Raw genomic sequence first — 27,811 nt, forward strand, 5'->3', positions numbered from 1 at the left:
GTAACACTCCAATGTCCGCGCGGGGGGCGTGTAGCGATGAATGAAAAACCCACGACTGATGCACCTCACTTCTCTGCACGCACGATTTCACACGCGCGCAGTCTTTCCTTCCGTCGCCCGCACATCATGGGAGTGGCATCAACGAACATGCCAGACTCCATATAGCCCATATATAGGTATAGTATGATGTTTAATGACTGAATGTCTATTTCCAACGCCTTATGCCTCCACCTACTTCATAGGACTACCTCCACTTAGTTCCCAAAAGTATAATTCTGTCTTTTATAAATCTTACTAATATTATAAAAGCGAAAGTTTGTATGGATGTTTATTACTTTTTAACGCCCCAACTACTAAACCTAATGCTAGGCTACGCTTTGTCCCAAATAATCCATAGTTTTCCCAGATTTGCGAAAAGCTTATGGTTATGATGGCATGAATAACTCATCATTCATCATCATTGACAACCCATATTCGGCTCACCGTTTAGCACGATTCTCCTCTCCGAATGAGAGGGGTTAGACCTAACTAAGTCCATCACGCTGGCCAAATGCGGTATCACAGAATTCACACACGTAGAGAATTAAGAAAATTTTCAAGTATGCAGGTTTTCTCAGGATGTTTTTCCTTCAACGTTTGAGACACAGGGAATTTAATTTCTTAAAATGCACACAACTGAAAAGTTAGAGGTGCATGAGACGACTAATTTGGAATGGAGTTAGATTATAACCTGAATTAACACATAGGCTACTTTTTTTTCGGAAAAATTGCATACTTATTTTTAGCGGGAAACGTCGCGGAACGCAGCTAGCTCTACGTAAAAATCTAATCCAAGAAAAGCGTACGTCGATTCATCAACATTATTTCTAAAAGTCCGGAAGGAAAAGATGCGCGTTGCAGCTAGTCCAATTCTAAGGAGTTAGTTTTATGACCGCCCTCTGTTATAGTCCCTAATAAGGCAACTTTCAGTAAACGTTCCTTTACAACTGACTAAGTGACCGCAATATCATAGAACTCGGTTTTATTACAAACTTTTTAATTGGCCCACGATTTTGTTGCTTATAATACTAGTTTTTATTGTTATTTATTAATTCCTTATCTATACATACTAACCAATGTAACGGTATATTAATATAACGGTTGAAATATCTTGCACGTTTTATTCAAAAAATAACTTCTTAAATTAATACATACCTACTATAAGGAATAAAAATCAAAATGTGAATACTTCTTGTTTGTAGCTATCAATGGCTAGTTGACACTTTTTCTAAAAATGGTCTTAAATTGTTAATTTTCATTCTAATAGATTGAATAAAAATTATCATAATTTTTGAGACCCTACTTACAATACGAGCCAAAACGGCCATGATGGTATATATGTTATCTGTTTTTTGACGTCACCACACTTAAACCTTAACCAAACGGCCATATTGTTTGTCGAAATTATTAGTTTATTAATTACTTTGACGTTTATTCCATTAGTAACATCAAGTAACATTCTGACAGTTTTTGACAGTTGGAAAGAGTGATGAAATACATAATTTTTAAATTATGTTTTCTATGAAATTCTTAACTTTTTTTCATTAACTAGCGTACCCTACTTCTACCCCAACTCTACTCCTACCCTACCCTAAAAAAATCATCGTGAGGAAACCAGAGAATTTTCTTAATTCTCTAGGAGTGTGAAGTACAACCAGGCCAGCGTGGTGGACTAAGGCATAACCCTTCTCGTTCTGAGAAGAGACTCGTGCTCAACATATGAGTTGATGATGCTGACGATGGTTATAATTTTAGCAGCACAGACAAACACCACAGTGAAGATGAAGATTAGTAGAAGTACAGTGGAAGTACAAAAATATTTTTTCTGAATCTTAACATAGTAGCTAAAGATGTTTCCCGCCGTCTGTACGCTTAGATCTTTAAAACTATGCAACGGATTTTAAGGCGTATAAATATTAGGTAGAGTGGTGACCTTAATTAAAAAATCGTGGCTTAGGATTTTCATGCGAAGTTGCCGCGTCCGCTAGTATTTGAAACTCTCATTTGTTTATTTGCCTGTTTAAAATAAATTTAATGAATACCTACTTGTATCGGCTATCATAAACTTTGAATTTATAATATTATAACAGAGTTTTTAATGTTCGACATCTCATATCATTGGATAAATTTCTTGCTAATTTAAGTGTAAGAAAAAAGAGATGAGCTGGCAGGTGTGAAGCTTAAATCGAAGTGATAGAGACGTGCTTATCAATGTCGATAAAATAAGTCGATTAGTAGACATGTTGAATACAAATACATTTAGATACAATATAGTTAGATAGTCAGTATAATCAATATTCATTTATTTCAATTACGCTTAGTTTACAAGCGATACGTCAGGTATTAATATTAAAAGACAATGGTGAAATTTTTTTTAGTCTCTCATTATTCCTGCAATCTGTCGTGAGACATTCAGCGGGATTTTAAGTATTTGTATTAAGACGTGTTAGGTGCAAAATTCAGTGATTTGCCCAAATATACTAATGTAGTGTCTATTTCATGACATTATTTAGGTTCCTTGCAAGTTGCTTTGGATGTTTACGAATACACTTTTGGTATGTTTTCATTGAGTGTGCAATTTCCGTCTTTATAGTTTTATTTTTAGTTCACGATGCATGTGATCATTTTTAATGTACCAAGGAGCATTGGTAAACATGTATGGTGATAAAAATAAGATAAAACTTAAAATTTAATTTACGAGGGTTTCGGTAGGTATGTATAGTTCGGATTACTAGTCAAGGGTTGTATTTCACTGGATATTTAGTTATAAACAATATATTTGGAGATAATTGGCTTGTTCTTTTCTCTGAGCAAACTGGGTTACATTTACAGCTTAAGTTTTAACTTTCATAATACATAAGTAATGTAAACAACAACATTTACGTATTGAGGATTCAAACTAAAAGTAAGCGACGAAGCCTTAATTGCTTATAGTAAAGGGGCCGTACTCAGACTTTACACAGGGTTCACTTTCAATCACTTCACTTCACTCTTCACACAGTTCCGGCTATTCGCACAGAAACAGGAATATTAGTCATATTAAAAATATATATTCTTTAAAAAAAAATCAGGACTTTGACTTTTGAATTGTAGGGCTCAAATTATTGTATAATAGGGACTCGATATTACGAGGTATCGATAACCGCACGCTCCGCGCCTCACGCCTGTGTCATCGCCGCGGGGCGCCCTCGCTCCCCCCGCCCCCGCGCGCCTCTCGGACACCTATTTGCGAGTAAAAGCCTCCCATTGTCTACACAAACATACCTACAATTGTTTGTTAGCCCGACGCTACCCCGCTGGCACGGCACAAGGGAGCTCTGGCCCGGTGGTCGATGGATTGATGATCGCCTTGATACTCGCGGATAGGCGTTAATTTCTCGATAAATTTAACTGATCTTTAGATATGAATGGTTCGGTCACTTCAATTGATGACCTTTGAATGTTTTTTTTTTTTATTTTTTTATGTATGAGCGCTTTACAACAAAATCGGTGTAAACTTTCATTGCTATCATCATCATTATCAGCCGAAAGACGTCCACTGCGGGACATAGGCCACTTGTAAAGACTTCCAAACACGGTCGCGGGCCACCAGCAGCTTTCCGCAACCCGCTTGATGTCCTCGGTTGGCACCGCCTTCAAAATGGTCAGTAGGTAGCACATACGATGTTATTTTTCGCTTTTTAGTTTTTTTTTGTGATTTTGAAGTCGGTTTTTTTTTTGTTTTAAAGCGCCACAATACGAGCAATTTCGTTAATTTCATTTTAACACTAAATTACTAGGCCGATTTTCATGAAAATTAAATGGGACCAATCTGGAATTAAAGCAAATAATCTGTGCTAGGAATGTGTACTACAACAGTCCAACAGACCGGGATCAAACCCAAGACCTCACCCGGATAGCCCATCTTTGCCTGAACCGCAATGCTATTCAGCCATACTCGAATACACCAAAGAAAGGACATCAATAATAGTGATGATGATAAGGTCCTTATGAGTTGCTTCAGTAATAAAACTTTACAAATAATAGGATTATAGCAATTGAGGTTAAATAACACTCTACAAGCCGTGGTATGTAATACCCCGGCGATTATAAATGTGAAAGTTAGTGAAGTTGTTTGGATTCGTCTATTACTCAATCACATATTATAATAGGCCGAACAAATCTGAATTTAGGTACACACAGTTGTAATTCCCTCTATGTATCTATTGAGCGCGCAGTCATTGTAATGTGCCGATCACTTTTTGGAGCAGTTCTTTTATGCGGCTTATTTATTATAATGATTAATAATCAAAAAATCATTAATAATAAACAGTTGACTTTTATTTTGTTATTTTTTTCTTTTATGACTGTCCTTCTGGCTTAACTTGCTTTTTATTGTAAACTCAGAAGGAAGAAAAGCTTAGCTGTATTTTACAAATTTTATATAATTATTTTTGTTTGACTAATTGTAAGTGTACTGTTCTTCCCTCATAAGGGTCTGATAGAATACCAGCGTTGTGGGTTCTGATGTACTCACAACAATATTTGCTGAGTCAGGTCCATTTTATTAGCACAACACATTTTCTAGTATTATTATGATATAAATGTATTCGTTTTTAAGTTATAATGTGTGTGTTATGATAACAAATAAATTACTTCTATTCTATTCTAATAATCACGTAAATAAAAACGAAAAGTATAGATATAATTTTTTTGATATTACTAGCTGACCCGACAAACTTTGTTTGCCTTATACAATTTGGGCTGGGTCATTCTTATCAAGAGTATGAAAAAAAAATAGATGATGGCTGATTCTCAGACCTACCTTATTTACACACAAAATTTTGTAAAAATCGGTCCAGCCGTTTCGGTGGAGTTTGCGACAGGAGTAATTTATATATTATATAATAATAAACAAAAAGTTCCCCTAAAAATTGATTTTGAAAATATACGCTACTCACATGTCAAGCAACATAGTAAAAGTTTTAGTTTTAAGTTCACAAACCTAAATCAAAACTGCTTTGCTTTATGTTTTTATTATTAACTATAAAACCTAAAACCTATATCGCTGTCAGCTAGTGCGCGGATAATTTATTAGCGCATAAATTTTAGTGCGAGTCAATTAAAATGTTTAAATCTTTACTTTGTATATCAATTATTGTTTACAATTTAGCAATTCTGGGCCGGTTTCACCACTTTCTGTTATGTGACTGAGAGCCATGATAGCCCAGTGAATATGACCCCTGCCTCCAATTCCGAAGGGTGTGGGTTCAAATCCCAGGGCATGCACCTCCAACGTTTCAGTTTTGTGTATTTTAAGAAACTACATATCACGTGTCTCAAACGCTGAAGGAAAAATATCTTAAGGAAACCTGCATACCAGAGATTTTTCTTAATTGTCTGCGTATTGGCAGTCTGCCAATCCGTATTAGGTCAGAGTGGTAGACTATTGGCCTAACCCCTCCCATTCTGAGAGGAGACTTGAGCTCAGCAGTGAGCCGAATATGGGTTGATAATGATGAATAATGATGACTGATAGTCTATTCACAAGGTTTGTCTATGTCATTTGACATAAAGTAAGCAAGTGACACATCTTGTGTTTAGACTATAAGACACACAGATGGTGGTAAAATCGGACTTGGAAACTTTTTTCTAATAAACCCACATTAAGATCTTAATCAACAGCATCATTAGTCCAGTGTTTATATTTTGTAGCTTCGGATCAGGAGGTACAAAGTTCTATTCCTGGGTTGGGCTATGTAAAACTGAGTGTTTTTCTACTTCCAATGATTTTTTAGTAAATAGGAAGGTGGGGATAGTGATTTGGTTAAATAGTCAATACGTTACTTTAAGCTCACCAATCATCATTAGAGAAGCGTGGTGAATGTAAGCCTCATATCCACATCAACTGTCCTATAAGTTTCTAGGTAGTAGGTTGCTTTTGTAGTAAGCTATTAGAGTTAGCTGATAGCGGCCTTAACCAAAGCATGTAAGAATACTCATGATTGTATTGCGATTATTCTAGAATATCCTTTTGGATTGTTAATCGTCGACTCAAAAGACGTAAGTTGGTTATGTACCGTATGTATTTAAGACGTCCCAGCTTATAAATTGGCATTCAAAAAGCTTCCAAGTTCCAGAAGTAATCTGAGAGCTGCTCGTCAAAATTTTCGAATGGGAGGGGCATATTTGTATGTAAATTTGGTCTTAGAAGCTTCTTTTTATGAATGTTTGCTATATTTTTTTTTAATTATGATCAATGTTTCCATTAACCTCCATTCATACCAGTCGGAAAAGAGTTTACTTAGGGAGAGACTTTAGTCCAGCAGGCGGGGCTCCAACAACCTGTCGGTGATGAGGCTGGCGTTGGGGTATTGATGCTTGTAGTTAGAAGTGTCAGGAGTTTTATACGCAGGTAAAGTCGGGGGATTCATCATTTATTTAATGAATTATCTAAATGCCTTCATTAAAAGTTGAGCTTTAAAAATATGTAGGTCGGTCAAGTGGGCTATCGAAAACATAACGTGTGAAATGCAAACGAATGTCTGCGCTGGAGTGACGTCTATATTACAGAATCTATAGTTTTCTAAACGTCGTAAAGTAGACTGACCGTCAAGAAAATTGCATCCTAATAAATAAAGAAATAGAGTTTAATATTACTATAAAGATCATTGTATACACAGATTGTATTCTAGGTTCACTTGTGTCAATTGTTTCTGTGTTTGAAGTATCAACAGAAGGTAACATGTGACCCGTCTTTGTAAAGAATATTGCACTGTGTTTAAACGTAATAAGGTATAAATTTGATTTGTCAAGATCTCTGAATATGGCAGGGCGTAGGTTTTGTATGGTGATCAAATATGTTATTGTGTTGGTTTGAATTCGCTTTAGCCAGAGTCAATATCGGCTCACTTTGTATCACCGCGAACAGATGAAATAGTTTGAGGTTGTTCCAATAAACTATTTAATCTATGGAAACTTGACGGCCTCTCTGGCTCAGTTGGTAGTGCTGTGGATCTCAATAGGGAGGTCTTGGGTTCGATTACCAGCTCGAATCAGTTTAGGGTTATATAATATCTAAATTGGCTCAGGTCTGGTCTGGTAATAGCATAGCGGCAAGATGTACCGCCAAGTGATTTAGCGTTCCGGTACGACGCCAGATACCTACCAGGTTAGCCTGCTTTGATGTTAGATCGCATCGTCACTTAACATCAAGTGAAATCGCAGTCTTGTCAAAGAAAAAGAAAAAAAATGCCTCTTAAGTCTAGTGGTTGACCTATTGTTTGTAGCGAATCTAGGACGATTTGAGTCCTAAAAGTGAAAATGATGATCATCATCAGCTTTATCAGCCTATTTTAACAAAGAGGAGAAGGAGGCCTATAGTGGGTTATAGGCCTACCTCTCCTTCCTTATAGTAGAGGGTATATGGAGCTTAGTGATCTAATTCGAGCTTTGGTTGATAATGTTAAAAACTTCTGCAATCACTATTTAATGTTAATGTTAATTACAGAGACGTACCTATGGCTTAATGTCCTCTCCGAGGCAAGGCGGTGTAACACTAACTTACTGTTAATTCAAAAAAATTAACAATCCTGCTTCAAGATTGGAACGTATCCGTCATCATCTGACAATAGAGATCTCCCCCTCCCCCGCGCCGGGTCATTCTTGTTTATTTAATAAACATCCTTCCCTGGCAGTCTGCGTTTGTCCCTTGTCAACCCTTTCTATACATATTAGGGTTCCGTAATCAAACAAGGACTTATGGAATCGCATTGGGCTATATCCGTTTCATGATCAGCCTAAACAATGGCCTATGCTCCCTGCTTTCCTGTACTTAACTGCCTCGTTTCTTGTGGTGCCAATGGTTAGTTAGCCTATGGCTTATGAGATGCAGAGGGTTCTTGGTTATGATATAGGTATATGCCCTCCGCCGCGTCTCTCTGTTTGCAAATTGAAAACTACTGAACGTATTTTGATGTTAGTTTTACCAGTAAATATGAGGTTTTATGAGAAAGATTAAAGTACAGAATTTGTCAAGGTTTTGTGTAAATTGCTTGACACATGATGATAATTGAGGGTTATGTTGTAAAAATCTACAGGCTATTTATGTACATAGAAAATACTGCGTAGTTCCTAAGATATAGTTATAACAAAATAATGCTTGGTGTGACTGCATTAAGGAGCTTTAATACAAGAATTTTACGCGAGCCAAGTCTGGTACTGAAATAAAAAGTGTTTTTGTTTTATACCACAAGAATGTCACCTTGTTGTTATTGTCTATTGGTGGTTACATAAACTAGGATCATGATCAAAATACCATTATAATTAAAATTAAAATTATCCAAGAAACACACCCACTTAGAAAATATATATATTGTCTTTAGTTTTATCTTTATTTCTGCACGGAACCTTACACGAATTAGACACACCTTTATCTATTCATAACGCTCAGTAGCCCGCTTAAAGAATAAAAAAAGAAATACAAATTATTGAAAAAACCTATTGCATTCAACGATTTGAAAGATTCACCCATATCAAAGACACCAAACTACACAAACACCTATATCCTTTAAATTATTATTTTTTCTACATTTAGTCGTCGTCATCAACCCATATTCGGCTCACTGCTGAGCTCGAGTCTCCTCTCAGAATGAGAGGGATAAGGCCAATAGTACACCACGCTGGCCCAATGCGGATTGGCAGACTTCACACACGCAGAGAATTAAGATAATTCTCTGGTATGCAGGTTTCCTCACGATGTTTTCCTTCACCGATTGAGACACGTGATATTTAATTTCTTAAAATGCACACAACTGAAAAGTTGGAGGTGCATGCCCCGGACCGGATTCGAACCCACACCCTCCGGAATCTGAGGCAGAAGTTATATCCACTGGGCTATCACGGCTCTTACCTCGGCTCTACATTTAGTCATATCGACGAAACCAACAACAGATTTTAGGTCCTAAAACATATTTACTACATACCAAATAGAACTAGTTTATGTCCTTTAATTTCGCTCTAACTAAAATATGCCGTAAAAACAGCATGTTTTATTCAAAGTGACATAAACTAATAGTTAGGTACTCCGAACCGACTCTTAGATCAATGGTTAGTAGAGACGCAAATTAAGTTATTGGACGATGTCATAGTCTATAATACAATAATTATGTGATCACTTATCATCATCATCATTATCAATTGGAATGGACATAGATGGATTAACTCATAGGTTACTTTTTATCCCGAAAAAATCCATGGATTCTCGAGATTTGCAAAAATCTTATGATTTTGATGGTATGAATGTTTGTTACTCTTTCACAACTCGGCTATTGAACCGAATCACCTGAAATTCGAAGAAGAGATAGATTATAGTCTGGATTAACACATAGGCTACTTTATATCCTGGAAAAATCCATGGTTCCCGAGGGATTTTTGAAAAAATTAAACTCCACACGGACATACATGTATACGTGTACCAATGTGTGCACATTTGGTACACATGTGTAGTGAGTACCTCCGCACGTTAGATGAAGGTACACCGACACGACGTGACTAATCGTTTATTAAAATTAAAAGAACCATTGCGAGAGCACAATTGAATTACAAATCAACGAGTTTCGATTTGTATTGATTAAATACAAAATACTGTTTTATAATATTTCATCGCAAGGAATCATTCGTGGCGTGTATTGTGCTGGAGGCTGCATACTTGGAGGTCTGCGAACAAAAAACTTCAACGCCACTTAGGCTCGCCCGTGTATCTACGAGTATACTAATAATAATGAAATGAGCTAAAGTTTGTGACTTTGTAGACAATCTACTGAACCGATTTATATAAATCTTTTACCAATAAATAGCCACGTTATATGTGAGTGTATCGACTATATTTTATACTCGCATTTTTACGGGAACGGGAACTATAAGAATAAAACCGTATCTGCTAGACTTTATACATTACTAGCGGACGCCGCGTGGTTCCCGTCCCCGTAGGAATACGGGGATAATATATAACCTATAGCCTTCCTCGATATATGGGCTATCTAATACTGAAAGAATTTTTTAAATCGGACCAATAGTTCCTTGGATTAGAGCGCGATCAATCAACAAACAAACTCTTCAGCTTTATAATATTAGTATAGATAAAACAAAATCCTTGGCCGCTTTTGTCAGTTTTTTTAAAGCGAAGATTTCGAAAACTACTAAACAGATTTTTGTGGCGTTTTCACCAATAGTTTGTGATAGTGTTTTATTGGAAATGTTTCGGTATATAATCCGTTTAGTTTTCGAATAAATAGATTGAAATAAGACGATAATATTGTTGGAAGTGTCGAAATAAGACAACTACTAAGGGAGTTTATCGATCAATAAATCCTGGGATTATGTCTTCACGATATAATAAAACAAACAATAATGACATATTCCTCTGTAACACTATATACAATACAGTTCACGGCGACAAAGGTATTTTTTATAATACTATATAGGCAAGCGTTTGACTACAATTAAGCCTGATGGTAAGCATTAATGCGGTCTAAGTTGGAGCGCGCTTACCTTGAAGATTCACTCTTGCTTTGGTATATCCTTATGGTAATCCTTAAACGATAGATATACCTATATTTGGTATATAAATATATCTATCGTTTAATGTTTGCTTAGGTACTATACCAATTTTTTTTATTAATCACGTAAAATAAGTTTACTCCGATTTTCTCGCAGACAAATTCGCGGGTTTCCACTATTTACTACCATAGAGTAGTTAATAAAAAGCTATAGAAATGACACTTGCGCGTGATTTATTCGCCACGCATACCTATCACATCTACCCTAATAACCTATCATAAATACCTCGTAAATTCAAGATAAACGCAAACCTAATGTATTGTAACTTTCATTTATATGAATTTTAAGTTTAATAATATTTAAAGTAAGCAGTAGTAAAAAGTAACGTATGACATACATTGCGTACTTAGTGTTCCGCACTCGGCACTCTAGAGTCACTGTATCCGTCAACGACAACTTCAGGCTAATTTACTAAACTTTCACGTATGTTAAGTTGATATAGACGAAATTAAGATTCTATGTACGTAACAACTGATAACGTAACTTACAACTTCGTGGATATAATAACAGTAGGTAGATGACATTTCTCAATTGATTAGATGTTTGTATGGATTCGAACCAACGCCCTCCGCATCGAAGGCAGAGATTATATCCACTGGGCTATCACGTAACATAAAATACTAACTCAAAAACGATCGAATAGAGATTTTAAATAAAATAAAGTTGTAGAAATCTACCAACTTTGTTTACATTTACACTTGAAAAGTATCTTGACGGTGAATTTAAAAGGAGAGAATATCTGCCTTACTACACAGTCTTGAGTGACTGCTAAGTAAAATTTACCTAAAGCTAGCCGCACACTTCACTCGCATACATAAAAAGTTTATATATATCTATGTTATATAAACTGAGTCTTTCGCATATGTATGTTTGTCTATTCGCGGTATACTCAAAATTACTAAACGGGTTCTCATTTGGTTTCACTAGTAAATAGAGTGCTTCATGGAAGATTTAAGTAGTTTAAGTATATTAAAAACTATCATATACATTACAAACTATCATAAACAATATGATAGTTTGCCAAGTTTTTGTGTAAATTTTGAAATAACAAAACGATTGTTGTTCTATGTGTCGGAGAAAGTCAAGTCCACTGGAAGATTCCATAGAACACGCTGCCTAATCCCTTCAAGATATTTTAATAAAATATTTTAGGGTGGGATCTCTTTTATACATATATCTACAATAAAGTCGGCGTTGACATGTATTAAAGATTCATTATATCTTTTAAAATATCACGTACAATACACACTAATATTCTCGCGGACAAAGTAGCGGGCTTACGTACGCGAATGTTGGCAGATATATATTAGAGATATCAAGATCTAATATATGTTATTAGGGTCATTATGATTTTATACTACACTAGCTGGTATCGAGACTGTATCCACGTGAACGTGGGGAATCCCATGGGATCTTCTTAGTTAAATTTCATGTAGTCCTTTCTTGGCGGTTACCTACGTCAGAAAACTACCTACGTTGTAAATTTTAGAGCAATTCTTTTAGCAGAAGCTTCAAAAGTGGATTTAAAAATAAAAAAAACCAATGTCGAACAAAGGTTATGATTCACAATATTTGTCACGACAATATAATTTATAAATCGAGCTTTAACCAAAATAAGACCTTAGAATGGCAGAGAATGAACTTGAATAAAGTCACGCACTTGTGAACGTTGTGTGTAGGGTTAAAGGATCCTTTGACAGTTAACAAACACTCCCCTTCTCTACTCAAGTCACTCTCCCCGCCTATCCCAAGTAACCTATAAAGAATTACACAACAAGAAATGTTGACGGCTCTAACGCCACGAGCATACTGAAACCGACCGTACGACGAGCGCCTTATATAATTTTAACACAATATATATATATATATATTGTGTTAAAATTTGAGTTTAATTAATCCAGGACTTTTACAGTTTTTGAAACATACGTCTATATATTTTTCTGCAATATCAGCTTACACCTGCGACTTTCTCTGCATCACGTTATTTTAGTAAATACAGGGAAACTTGTAAATAAAATAAATTTTTGAGGCTTGTTGTATATTGGTTCTGAATTTTGGTGGACTAGATTAACTTACCAACTGTTTGCCGATTTGGCCAAATTAGCAACACTATGCGATCGGCCTAACATCCTTGTCTTGATTGACGCTACTTATATCTCAAGTTATTTCATATATGTCCACTTATAAGTTGAACAGACTCAGCGTCATCGGATTTAATATTTGAAGGAGGTTTATTTTGAACCTTTGTAAATATTAACACCTCGAGACTCGTGAGCCGCTCCGGGTCTTATGGGCCACGTGATAAATTACAGCGCGGTCAACGGGCATTAGGCAGAGTTCCCACTAGTGCTTATGATGTCATTAAGTATGAGTATCATGTGTCTACTACATTAATATTATTTTATTTATTCATTTAAATATACTTTATTTGCATCCACAATAACAAAGCAAAATAGAAAAATAAATTAAAAAAAATATATAAGGAGGTCAGCATTCAAAAGACGGCATTATCGTTGTTAAAGCGAAGCGATCAAGAATTCTTCCAGGTTGCCTGGAAGAATTCTTGATTTAGGAAAACAAGGTCATATTTAGCAGGTGGTGCAAAACAAAAATAACAATAACAATACTAATAAATAATTTACATCCTAATACATGAACAATTTTAGATAAATACCTAATATAATGAATATAGTAACATAAACAAATAAATACAGAAGTCATTATAATGAGATATCGATATGGATCTCTGTTTCGTCCTTACTGCAATATACATTGATAATGTATCTTAGGGGCGTTTTATAAAATGTTAAAATTGAAGAAAAGGCAAAAATTGTGTTTTTGTATGTAACGAAAAAACTCAAAAACTTCTAGAAAAATTATTTTACTAATAGAATACATTATCAAGTAAAACAGGCTATATTTTTTTCCCCTATTTCCATGTAAATCAGAACTAGGTATTAAAACTCATTTGATCGTAATTACAATAGCCAACCATGCCCTTTGGGTGAAATATATCAATGCTACTTCTTGTAAACGTACTTTCGTGGATGAGCCCTGTCTCGAAACTTTTACCCCCAACTTTTACTCGCGTATAGTCGCAGAGCACTGGTGGAAAGCCGCCTTTAAGCTCGCGTCCAGGAATCTCACCCCATTAATATTTCATCAAACAGATGCCTCCGATATTAATAGTCCTCAATACACTGACGGAGCATCGAGTATTCTTCACAAAGCGTTTGTTACGAGTGCGTCACAAAAAATGATGGTTAGGGAGTGAAAACATAACATATTTCACTCAGGGCCTATTGGACCGCAACCTCAAACGTTCTTTCGGTTTTATTTTTTCATGTAGATATATTTCGAACGCTATAATAGGAGATAAATGTTCCGCGTATTTTTTTTTTACAATATTTCCATTGCTTATAATTCGTCATCGACAGAACTCAACACGTCATTTTGTATTCAAATCGGTTAAGAAATTACTATTATTTAGAAAATTATTTAGTAATTTATTTGACATAAAATAAGTGTTTTATTAACCTTTTTCAAAATAAAAAATAAAAATATGTAGGAGGCCAAGAGATTTTTTTTTAATCTTTACAAGTTAGCCCTTGACTACAATCTCACCTGCTGGTAAATGATGATGCAATCTATGATGGAAGCGCTCTAACATTGTACCGGACCGTTAAATCGCTTGGCGGTACGTCTTTGTCGGTATGGTGGTAACTAGCCACGGAAGAAGCCTCTCATCAGCCAGACTTGGACCAATCGGCCCAACCGGGGATCGAATCCAGGACCTCCAGGACCAGGACGTCTCGTAAATCCACCGCGCTTACCACTGCGCCACAGATGCCATCAAAAAAAGATAAACCAGCCGTTACATAATTTTATTATTTTAACACAGAAGAGAAAAGCGTGAATTCGGGTTCCTTTAACTCGGTAATTAAGCAATATGGTAGTAGAGCTAATGATACTAAAAGTGGAAAAATACATGCATATTACACTTAAAAGATCATGTAGCATTATGCTGAGCTGGAACTATTTCCTGAGTTATGCCGCACATCGCAGGGTGTAGCACATACGCCACAAATCAAGGTTGTATTGGAGAATATTGTGATGTGGCATAATGTTGAAAACGCATTTTTCTTTCTTTTCTTACTTACTGAAACGTCGTAAGATGATATGAAGAATAAGTAGGTACATACTATTTTCGTATTCACCGCTAGAGAAATTACTACAGAATTTAGAGAATTTTTTATTACTTTGGCTTGTCAAAATCGTCAGAAAATATTAAAAAATATTTGATGGATTATGTTCTTGGAAATAAAAACCGTGTTTATGGCTCGAAAACAGAAATACAAGGGATTTATTTTGCAACTTTATTATCTTTTGAGAGCTTACGCTGCGTAAACGGTTGAAGTTACGCAAAATCATGTATGACAGAATTGTTTTGAAAAGGGACGCCCTCGCGGACGAAGTCGCGGGGGTCTGCTAGTAAATAGATACACTGTCAAACTGGAAAGCACCCATGCTCATAACAGGAATATTTTCTAGTAGTGCTAATTGAACCCACAGCATTCGCTGCAGAAAACAGCATCACCATTCACTGCACCAACTGAGCCTTCCATTTTATGGTGAGATAAACATAATTTGGAACAAATAAATAGCTTACTTTATCGATACTTACCTAGTATGCATCTCTTTGATCTTATATTCTAATTCATTTAAAGGTTTTCAATTTTCATCAAAAATAATATTCTATTATATCCAAATATAATACTTATAGCCCAATAAATGTATTATAGCATTTAATATATTTCGTTATCAACCGCCAATGGTGTTAAGAGTGTATTATTAAAGTTGTGTTATTCGTATTAGAGTTATGTTATTCGTATAAAATGGACTATAAATCTCGCGACTGCATACGAGGCGACAAAACCCGAGCGTCATTGTCGCGGGTGATTTAAAACCGGCGCAGTTCATACGCTGAAGCGGAAATACGTACATTATATTATATCTAAAATCAAAATCAAATCAAAATTCATTTATTTTAAGTAGGCTTAACTTACTTTTGAAACATCAAGTACGACTATTTGTATTTAGCTACTTTTATCCTGGAAAATTTCATGGTTCCCGCAGGATTTATAAAAAAAAACAGAATTTTAGGCGAAGTGAGTTTGTTTATTTGTAACGAACTTCGATAGATTTCCAATCGGGAGAAAATGACTGAAATTAACTGGTTTTTTTACGTCGTCTACTACCTCTCTATTACTCAAGCAATCATAGTGTGTCAGCAATGCACTAGACGGGACGGGATGGGACAGGACGGCACCGGACGGAACGGGACGGGACAGGATTAGTTATTTTTTTTTGTGTCCTCACAAACCTTGCTTCTTAGCCTTTTGATTCTTTGATTCTTAGCCCATGCTCTTATATATGCATGTACCTATATCCCAAAACCCCCACGATCTAAACTTTATCTACATTCGGTAGTATTTCCCATGACTCTAGGTTTATAGTATCTAAGGAAAATTTGTTAAAAATGTCTAAGGAACATGTGTTCTAAAATGAATAGTTTCGGAGTAAAAAACATTTCTTTTGTAAATAGATCTTAAATTGTGTCTCTTATATCGCATCATTATATTATGACCTAGCCAAACTTATTCATTGATAAATATCATGAAGTAACTTACTAGTGCCAGTTGCAATAACTCGTCGATATCAACAGTTCTACCACTACGATTACGTATTTTAAAATACAAGGGTAGATAAAGGTCTGTGGTATGAAAACATAAAAAGCTTTTTTTGTTAAAAAAAATTTTGCAATGCAGTTCGGCTCCTTTAAGTGGACTTGTCAACACCTTGAAGTTATGGAAAATACTCTCGAGCACCCTGTATATTTGGTCTACAATTGGCTGTGGTAGGAACATGGGCTGACCATCTTTCAAGTTTTTTAACGATTAAGGTTTGTCCACCGCAAGTTCTCTTTAAAAATTAACTAATCTTGTCCCGTTCCGTTTTTATTTCTAAAATGCATTTCACATTCCTAAAATGAAGTATATCTGGCTATTGTAGGCTCTCGGTCTGTTAGTGGCATCTGCTTTTGCTGCACGAGTCATTACAGATTTTTTGTTGCAAAAGCGCTTATAAGATAGGCCTATATGGCACGAATGAATTTGAAAACAAAATCCTATTATTTTTGTAAGAAGCTTGTCAGTTTCTTTACTAGTTACATAGGTATTTATAATCACATTATTAATTATTATTACTACTATTTGGGCAGCCGGAGTTTTTTTCTTAGAGGGATTGTAACTTTGCGAAAATGATTGACTGATTCGAACGTAGCCTATAACGTAGGTTTAAAGCAGGGTGATCCCCTCGTTCCAGCTATATACTATATACTTCCCCAACTCGGATAGACCGTAATTTATTTTTTCCTTTCATTTTTATCATTTTTCTCTCCTTGTCTAATTGGTTTCATCCTACTGTAATGTTTTATGATTTCATAAATTATCGACCCTGGTCTATAATCGATAATCCATAATCTAAATTCCAAATTAAGTGTATCGACCGAGAAACACCATAATATTATAGGGTAAATACTATAGTTATGACGAACGACAAGTTATATTAATGTCTAATAGTTTTACGAGATTTTTAATATATCTACTACAGGTAGGTAATACAATATGTGCATTGTATTACATGTAGTAGATCATCGGCTGACCCTATTTTGGTTTTGTTTAAAAAAATAAGTATATTTTTGTCGCGTTTCCTGATCTATTATTAAGTTCAAGAAGCAAATACATAATTTATGAAAATACAACATTTTATCTAAATTGTTTCACCGGTGACAGAGATCTCACATAAGTACCTATACCTTTAGTATGCCTGCATATGTATTACAATAATTAAAACTTATCAATATTCGTATATATTGTAGTTTTCCCACGTAGTCACCAGATGAAAGATCGTCAGATTTATTGCCAGCGGACGGAATACCGGTTCAAAGGAGCCTACAATATTTAAATAAGGAAAGTTTACATTTTTTATTACAACACTGAGCTTTGAATCATCCAAAGGGCGCGGAAACACGAAACGTTAGGGGATACAGAAAAGTCCCTCATTACCATAACTACCTTATCAACACTCTGATCACTCATTTTTCACTACCGATTTCCTATTAGACTTACATAGAAACTCTATATGCTTACAAATGGCTCCGTAGACCAGACAATGGAACACCATACATCATAACCTCTACGTTGAGGCTTCGAAGAGAGGCAATATACCGATTCTGTAATCCTCGTGTAAGAACTTATTTCTCAAAGATTAAACGTCGGGATCGTGATAATTTATCAATTTATGCCTTCAGTGGTACAGATATTTTATTGCTTATAAATCTAATAGTATCTTTAGTCATTCGCCACGAGGAGGTAGGTGCGATTTTAGTTAATAATGTATTTTAAAACTGCGAAGTGGCTATTCATACGGCAACAGTACAGTTATTACGGGATTATTTGTACCTATATTCTTATTATTTCGACGATTAATTAGATGGAGGATGAGCACTTATATTACAAAAATATGATGTTTTACACACTCCAACCATATCTTCTTTGGCATTCCTCTCCTCTAGATCCATCCAGTTCAGCCATCCAGCAAATTCAACATTTTTCTAGTAACATGACTTTCTTCCTTTTGCAATACATGTCTATTGTCCATACCAAGCTAACCTTTTACATGCATTTTTCTACTAACCGTCCCTTTTACCGCCCAAAATATTGATCAGGTCTTACAACTGTTGGTATTTTACGTCGAAGGTTAAAAGATAACTAATATCTTTGTTTAAAAATCTTTGTCCTCCATTGTGATTAGAACATGGGCTTGCCAGACATACCTCATTGAACGCTAAAAGTTTGTCAATCTATGCTACTATCATTGGTAAGTAAGTAGCCAATTATGGAGCTTAAGAAGCTCCTTAAGCTTGGAGTCCAATAATAATTAAGTGCATTTTTATAGTTTGCTCAACATAATAAGAAATCAGTTCCCCTGTCAACTTCGCGGCTACCGTTAGAAAAATGCCGTTAAAGCTTCTAGTTTAGGGTCTGTTACGAAGAGTTTTTATGAAACAAGGCAGGCGAATTAAGACATGATTCTTCATAATGTCCTTAAGAAAATATGAAAAAATTACGTATAGCATTTGAAAATTGAGGACCTGGACAGTTGGCACGCTGTACCTCCCAAAGCGATCAAGATGTTCCTTCCAATGCAAGTATGTCGGGAGCATGGGCTAATTTTCAGTCATTGACAAAGTTTGTCACACTATCGGCCATATTTATAAACACGGATTATGATTTAAATCTAAAAATTTTCAAAGTAAAGCAAAACTAATCACCTACTATTTAAAGTTCACTTTGAAGACATTTTTGTATTTAAATCTTGCTCCATGTTTATAATATGGCCGTAAACGTCTGACTACTGCAGGCTCTTGTTCTGTCAAGAAAAGCACAACGCCACTGAGAGGAACCGACCCGACTGTACTCGGTAGGTAATCCAGGCAATCCGATTACATTCGAATCGGGTGCGCTCGATAAATCGTCCCCCGCGCCGCCTGTCGACGGCGATTCGTTATGTCCCGGTTTACCGAAAAATATTCGATACGAGGAGAAATATAGCGGCGGTCGCTTTATAGGCTAATATGTTATTTAAAGCGGCCGAGGCGGTCGGAGCCCCGCAGCGCTGCCACCGGCTCAATGCCGATATTAATGATCGGCATGTATCACTGCGGACGAGTGCGAATGTCTTGTTACAGCGGTTGACGGGTCACCGCCGGTGGATGTGTGAATCGACTCACTGTCCATCCAGCCTGCCAAATTCGATTCAGTGGATATCTTGAACTCCTTCGAGGTAAGAATGAATAGGCATCCTCCAGTCGAACGCGCTCCAATTTATAGCCTCAATAGCTCAACGATTAGGCGGTCGGACTCATCGCCCCATGTATTAGGGGTGGGTATTGTCGTACCCACTCCTAATACAGTCTTTCTCAAATAGTTGGATGGCAATGGGAATATGAGTCATATTTAAAAAAAAAAAATTACGGCAAATATTCTTTAAAAAAAAAAGAGAGTGTATAGGCATCTTGCGCTGCGGCTACTGAATTCATTTGGCTGAAATTTGGTATGGAAATAGATTTTACTCTGGACTAACACATATTAAATTACTTTTAAACCTCGAAAAATCTATAGTTTCCGCGGGATTTATTAAAAACTGAATTCCACGCGGACGCAGAACGAAGGCTATATTTTATCCCTATGTTCTCACGAAAATACTCGTAGGAACTACGTGGGTGAAACCACGAGGTTCTGCTAGTCATTAATATACCCACATCACTATGTTTCTTTCTTTCTTTTTCTTTATTAAGAACACACTTATTATAGATAAGTGTGTTCTAATAGGTATTATAAAACTGAAGAGTTTGTTTGAACGCGCTAATCTCAGGAACTACTGGTCTGATTTATAAAAATATTTCACTGTACCTATATTATCCCCGTATTCTTATCGGAACGGGAACCATGCGGGTGAACCGCGCGGCGTAACTTGTAAAATATAAACACCAATTTCTTGGACATAATATTATTATTTTCCAATGAAGTTTAAGAGCGCGCAGCGCGTCAGTACGATATAGATAAAATTCGACAAACGGAAACGAGACGCCGAATTGTGACTTTCACATGAGTGAAAAGACGTGAGCGTCAAAACCATTTTTACCTAATTGCAAGTAAATTAAACAACATAACGAAAAACAAAATGGCCATGTTCAAGATATATACCTAATTTTCTATACAAAACAAAAATTTAAGAAAATAAGTTTGCTTTTTCTGAGATTGAAAGCAAAATGTGAGCAAAACATGTATTTTTCAAAAAAAATTCGAGAAAAGTTTTACAAATTGTGTATTTTGTATAGTCATAACGAAGCTAACGCTTTGAAATATCATTTACCCAAATATCAGGCTCCTAACTTTTCCAGAATCTGAGATCCAGAACCATTTGTAACCACCAAATTACATATTGCACACTCTTAAGACAGTATATGAGTCCATACTTAGTCTATATTTTTTAATAAAATATATTAATAACCACACACCTGCAGCTTATTTTTCTCATGTTTTCCATAATCGTAACTTGCCACGCAGTGATCGTTAGCTGACAAGGCCACCATAAGGTATGTTCACATCTAGACGTGCGTAGTGTATATAGTCAGATATTAATATAATCAAAATCAATACAGATAAAATTTAAGTGTCTATCTGTGCTTTCAAGATAACTTTTTTTTTTTCAAGTGCTTATATTTATTTACACGATACTAAAACACAATCAAGTTTTTTTGTCTGTTTGTTTATCCGGGCTAGTTTGGTAAGAAGGTACATTCCGAATTTCTTTGAATAATAAAGAAAAAGTCTTTATTATGTTATTATTGTGACTGTGATTAGGAGTGATGAGGATGCGAAGAAAAAGAAACAAAGAAGATTTTGAATATTTATATTTCGTAGGGGCAAAAAAGTGGCAATGAATATCAAAGGTTAAAATAAGTATTTTTAAAATTGGTTTGGTTGATTGTACAAAAATTATTAAATATTTATTTACACATACATAACATAACATGTCATCACTAAAAAGGGAGAACTAAAAAAATTTTATTAAAAAAATACAACCGACTTCAAAACCACAAAAATGTTTCTACTAAAATAAAAAGCGAAAAATAACATCGTGGTATGTGCTACCTTCTGATCAGCTTGAAGACGGTACACTCACAGCCAGAGTATAATCGAATAATCTATACTAATATTATAAAGCTGAAGAGTTTGTTTGTTTGTTTGATTGAACGCGCTAATCTCAGGAACTACTGGTCCGATTTGAAAAATTCTTTCAGTGTTAGATAGCCCATTTATCAAGGAAGGCTATAGGCTATTATATATATTATCCCCGTATTCCCACGGGAACGGGAACCACGCGGGTGAAAACGCGCGGTGTCAGCTAGTGTTTCTATATTGCTGACGCATTTACATAGAAAAGTAACTAACGACAAGTCGCCATTATTACTTTCGTGCCACATTGCGATCAATTTGACTTATGAAACGGTATCAACAATTTTCAATAATTTATTATAAAAAAAAACTCGTTCTGAACCAAAAATGTCAATACAATATTTATGGTGTGTATAAATTATTTATAAAACGTATATTTCCTCCATTATAATTATTATACTCGTTTGAGAACACTCTTACGGGCAATATCTGTAGATATGGGCTTTATTTGATCCCATACCATTTTAAGAAATCTTTTTGTTTCGTTTTTTTTCGTTTTATACATAACTAATTGATAATCATATTTAATGATTCAATTATAATGAATGCTGTGCACAAACAAGATTTTTTTTTACAAGTTAGCCCTTGACTACAATCTCACCGAATGGTAAGTGATGATGCAATCTAAGATGGTAACGGGCTAAATTGTTAGTTGGAGGTTGAATATCCACACTCCTTTTCGGTTTTTACACGACAAGATACAAGATGATTTTTTTGTGTGTTTCTTTTCTCCTAAGGCACTGTGTATACTGACTTATTAGCCGAGGAGCCGAAGAGAGTATTTTCGGATTTACTCCAGCGCGTCAGTTAGCCTAAGGAAGGAACCGTTCATGCTGTTGAGTACCTCCAGTAAGTATGAGGCTACTACTATTACTATTAGAGTACTATTGTACTAGTAGAGTACTATTGGGGGGTACGTTTAGGGTAACGAAAAGAAACAAGTTTAGAAAAAAATAACAGTATTTTTTTATTTGACGACTTGAGCGTAATCGTATTCTAGAATAATTACTGTACGAAGTTGCAAATAACAATGGTTTTATTTTGCAACTTTGTATTTCTGTTCTCGAGCCACGAGCCATGAGAGTGGTCTTGTTTTTTTAAGGAAATATCCTAATATTCCTTAAATAATCCCTAATATTTTCTATTGATTTAGGAAATCATGAAGTACCTAATAAAAATGTTTCAATGCCATAGTTTTTTTTTATCCTTTACAAGTTAGCCCTTGACTATAATCTCATCTGATGGTAATTGATGATGCAATCTAAGAAGAAAGCGGGCTAACTTGGTAGGAGGAGGATGAAAATCCACACCCCTTTCAGTTTCTACACAACATACCGGAACGCTTAATCGCTTGGCGGTACGTCTTTGTCAGTAGGGCGGTAACTAGCCACGGCCGAAGCCTCCCACCAGCCAGACCTGGACCAATTAGGAACACCTCAAAAGGCCCAGCCGGGGATCGAACCCAGGACCTCCGTCATGTAAATCCACCGCGCATACCACTGCGCCACGGAGGCCGTTTTCCACCACTGAAAGTGTATATGTTATAACCATTTATTTATTCTTGTTCAGAAACTATGATGTCGAAAACACACACATACACGTCAAAATTATAATAAGCTTCTTTTTTTCGCACATTAATAATGGAGTATGCAGTAAGCAGTAGAAAAGTTAATGTCCTCGATTGTAGCCATTCTATAGGTACATGAAGAAAATTACGTAACAAAAGTCAGTATTATTCCTTTCTAGTTAAATGTTCGCGTATGACAACGTTAATTTACGTTGAACGGATGAATTTACTCTACAGGAGCCAAGCTGAGCCATTATATAGCCGGTGAAGTGCGAATCAGACTCGCGCACGAATGGTTCTGTACACCATAATGTGATCACGCCACTCTCTTGGCACTGTCTTCAAACTGATCAGAAGGTAGCACATACGATGTTATTTTTTGCATAGCGGCTGTGGATAAAAAAATTTTGAAGTCGTTTGATTTTTTTAAATAATGTTTTGTGTATTCTGTTTTTAGTAAGTATTTGTTGTTACAGTGGCAACTCTCTCTCTCTCCAGCCAGTCCCTCATGACTGAGGATCGTAACTACCTTGGCGAGTCATCTTTCGGTATACAATGCCCCTTCAAAATTCAATTATTTTAATTAGGCTTAGTTTTACAAGCTCTTTTGAAAGGTCAAGATTATGCCATAATTTAATTTAATCTAATGGTGGTAATAATAGTCGAAAGCTTAAAATTAAAGTTACGAGGGTTCCAAACGCGCCTTGATCCGAGAAGAGAACGTCGATTCATCGAGTACGGTCGCTGACCATTAGGACGGCACTGTAAAAGGTGCGGGCTCCTGCTTCCTTGAGAAGATCCGACCATCAGGTTGGACATCATCTACATTTCGCGCCACAATAGCGGCAACAAAATATGTGTTATTTCTATCTATAACGATACATGAGATTCAGCCTGATGACAGGCTGACGGACAGATGGACTGACGGACAGCGGCGTCTTAGTAATAGTGTCCCGTTTTACCCTTTGGCTAAGGAACCCTAATATTATTGCGTATTAAAATGATTGGTTTTACGTAAAGGTCAGGTCTTTCAGGTCAATGTTATGCCTGATATTGAGTTCATACGATCGTAGAATTTAAGATATAATATTTTTCAGCTACATCACAAAGAAAATACGAAATTTAGGTAGGTAATATAATTCAAGCATATTTGAAATTCAATCACGAAAGGGTTTGAAGCTTTTTTCGTCTATGTTTCAAGGTATATTTTTGTAAAACGGCTGGGAACTATTTATTTTACCTAAATAAAACACGTGAAAATTAAATAGAAATTAAATGGAGGTTGAAAGTTTACATCGATTTAGTAGTATCAAATAAATGAAAGAGCTTGTTAAAAGTGGATCTCAAGTATATATTTTTTGTAATTTTAAGTTATTCTAATTAAATTAAGGTGTGATCCAAAAAATTTTTAATTCCCGAAACTAATGAATCTGAATTTAAAAAAAATACATTATTTCGCTTTTTATTTTTTGAATATAGTTTTGTACTATTTTGTGGTATAGGTAGTATGATAAATTTAAAATATATGTTCACTTTTTTTTCTGAGAAAGAATAAAATTAACTATACAAATCATGCCCACGTGGAAAGGTGGCGAGAATACTTTCTGCATTTCCGCGCTGGACAGCCAGGCTGATCCTTTGCGCAAAAAATGAGCCAGCCCTTCTGTCACCAGTTGAGGCAATTAGCCCCGGTGAAATGATTCGGTAAAATTTTTTAGCACTGCGACTCTATGGCCCAAGGGTCTCCACGGCAAAAGGTATAAATATGTAACTCTCTGTCAGAGAGGCATACTTGAGTCACTTACCGGCTTCAGCTTTGGCTGCTGCGGCTCCCGGTCTTAATTCTGTCTCCCTGATATGATACGGTGCTAATGTGTCAACGCATGTAGCGTCCCACATTAGGGCCCGCCCAATTTCCCAGATATCCAGAGTCAATCCATCAGGTCTCTTACCATCATCCCGACTGATTCCTGACGGCTCGATTAGCGCAGGAATATTTATGGTGGCAAGAGCCATTTTTATTATATCATTAAGAGAGCCATGCCGAAATAGCCTACCGGCATTCCTTTGGCATGAAAGCCCGTGAATTCCAAAACTTACCTCTTTTATACATGAACATTTGTGTTCTAATCACAATGGTGTACCCAGTCAGTGTTCACTTGTATATATATCTTATATCAGACCGATAGTTTGAATACTCGTAGATAACATTTAAGCTGCAGTATCTAGCAAATGCCGACGCCTGAACATACGGGTAGGTAGATCTAATCTTCTAACAAAACTAACTAGGATTATTCTCTACAATCTTCATTCTAGGAGTTAACTAGCAAAGAATATGTTCTACATACGAGTAGATCGGAGAGCAACCATTCACAATTGCACCAGAATTAAGTACGTACTCGTAAATAGTAAGTATTATTGTTAGGTATAATGTTAACTTATGTGAGATGTACAATGACTGTCAAATAAAGCTCTTTACGGCTATTTATTTTGTCGTATAGTTTAGGATTTATAAGTAGGTACTTATGTGCTGCCTGCCAAATATTTAAATAGCCGCATTTTTAGTATCTACTTTCTTAGTATTTAAGCGTTTTAACTGCTGTATTTTTTCTGACAATTATTAACCAAGAACTCGTACTAAGCGTTTTGCGTCCTCATTTATACATAATAAAGTTATGTATTTATCTCCCGGTGCCTGTGATTCCTGAATCTTACAACCTGGATATCTTTAAGACTAGAACGAATGGGCCTCATCTAGGCTACCATCAAGACATGCGTCTTTTACCTTAGACCACTTGTACACTTACCACAAGCTATTTCTCATAAAAATCTAATTCTCATAAAAATACTTAATAGAAGCCTAGAGTTGGGAAGTTGGCGATGTCAATTGTACCTACTTAGTTACATCTCATACCTCGGAGAACAAAGTGCGCCAGTAATTACGCATATCTATCATACTATCTTCTCAAACGTTAAAGTACACAAGTAAATGTAAGAGAATATTACACTTTTCCTTTGATATCTCATCTGTATCTGTACACAGGACCGTCGCGTCGGCTACGTCCTCTCAAAGGTTTGTTATACGTGCTTTGTACGTGGTTTGGGTATTTCGTATGCAGGTACATGTAGACCTAGTCATCAAATTGTAGAAGTACAGATATACGTACAACAAACATCATACACATAGGCCTATGATACCTAGGTTTAGTTTGAGAAAATTTTGGTTTGATGACCAATTTATATATTTTGCTATCATCTGCGAAACACCGACGAATCGAAGCGAAAACGTCACCAATCAAGAAACGTGCTTTGAGGATTTTCTATCGGATCTGGATGACGGTTTAATATCTCGACTGAGGACGGAAAGCTCATTTATTGCGCGAAGAATCAGCCTCGTTGTCCAATGCGGAGTATGTCTATTAGTATATTCTTGCCACCACTCCACGTGGGCATGATTTGTATTTTTATACTTATATTAGGATAAGGTGGCTTAATTTTCTTATTGTATTCTTTTTTATCTTTATTATTCTCGTAAAAATTTATGGATGATAAAGGCTTGAAAGTAATTAGATCTGGTCATCGGGATAAAATAATTGACTTGCTTTTGTAACGGTTTTATAATGTTGTAAATGTTTTTAAAACGATTTCTAAATAATGTAGGCATTGAGGATTTGCCGTCGAGTAGCAGGGCAAAAAACATTTCCGAATTATTCCACCGCAGCTAGTTGCCTCGACTGGTGTGGCAGAAGGTCTGGCTCATTTTTCAGTCTGGATGTCCAACGCGGAAATGCAGATAATATTCTTGCCACCACCTTAGGTGGGAATGATTTATACAGTCATTAGGATAAGTTAGCATCAGGATTGCATAGGTCGTCGCTACGGCTTTACGTCGTTTTATTATACAACGCTGATAAGCTTCGCTAGTATGAGAGGCACCCGTTAAGTAAATCGCATCAATTAATAGATGATCAATGATCAATTAAGAGTAGATATGTAACTCACCTTCATTTCTCTCTTTACACTCAACACCTCTTTACCGTCCTCGCACAAATTGTAACAATCGTAACTGAAACATTCAATATTCTCACGGATCATTAAAACTTTCAAAACATTACTCAACACTGAAGTGTTCAAATCACAAGTTTACTGTCAACGTATTGGAACTGTAAGACGTGTCAAAACACAGTTGCTATTGGTGCTATTGTTGCATTGCAGTGGTAGAGCGTATGCGGTCGTCGTAGTACGACCACCCGTCACACAAGCGAAACGTAAACTAACACAGAGGACGAGGCGGTGTCGAACTCACAGCCCTCGCAGCAGAGAGCTGCTATTGGACGAGTCAACATCAGGGCGTGGTCCAGCGGCAATCGCCCTCGCCTATGAAAATTGCAGTACACTAAAATTCCCTTCCTTGTAATATTTATTAACGGGCGGTTTGAAAGGATCGCCCGTGCCGTATATTGGATTTCAACTCGGTCAGTACTGACAATTGTACAGGCATTTCCACTGGCTCCATAAATTAATCGACGCGCTGACTGTCTAGTTGGCTTCTTCTTAGTGAAACCTGTTTTGAACGGTGGTAGCGTCTGGAGGTAGACTGATTTGACGTTACAAAAATGGTTGCTTGGAAAATAACTAGTTTTATAGGTAGGTCTACTTATAGGTACAACTAATAAATATGTAATTTTTACCATTAATACATACATGCATATTATAAGCTCATGTCATGCAATTACTTTCA

The 27,811-nt window shown here is 36.0% G+C and overlaps 1 protein-coding gene across 1 annotated transcript in view; it reads right to left on the reverse strand.

Annotated features, from left to right (window-relative positions):
- LOC112050429 (LIM/homeobox protein Awh) overlaps positions 1-27,320 on the reverse strand; it is a 74,684-nt gene extending 47,364 nt beyond the window's left edge. Inside the window, exon 1 of the mRNA XM_052890700.1 lies at positions 27,073-27,320. Within this exon, the coding sequence (XP_052746660.1) occupies positions 27,073-27,165 (93 nt within the window). The 5' untranslated portion in view covers positions 27,166-27,320. The remainder of the gene's footprint in view (positions 1-27,072) is intronic.
- Positions 27,321-27,811: the final 491 nt, after the last annotated feature.

This window comes from Bicyclus anynana, chromosome Z (assembly GCF_947172395.1).
Source record: "Bicyclus anynana chromosome Z, ilBicAnyn1.1, whole genome shotgun sequence".
NCBI lineage: Eukaryota > Metazoa > Arthropoda > Insecta > Lepidoptera > Nymphalidae > Bicyclus > Bicyclus anynana.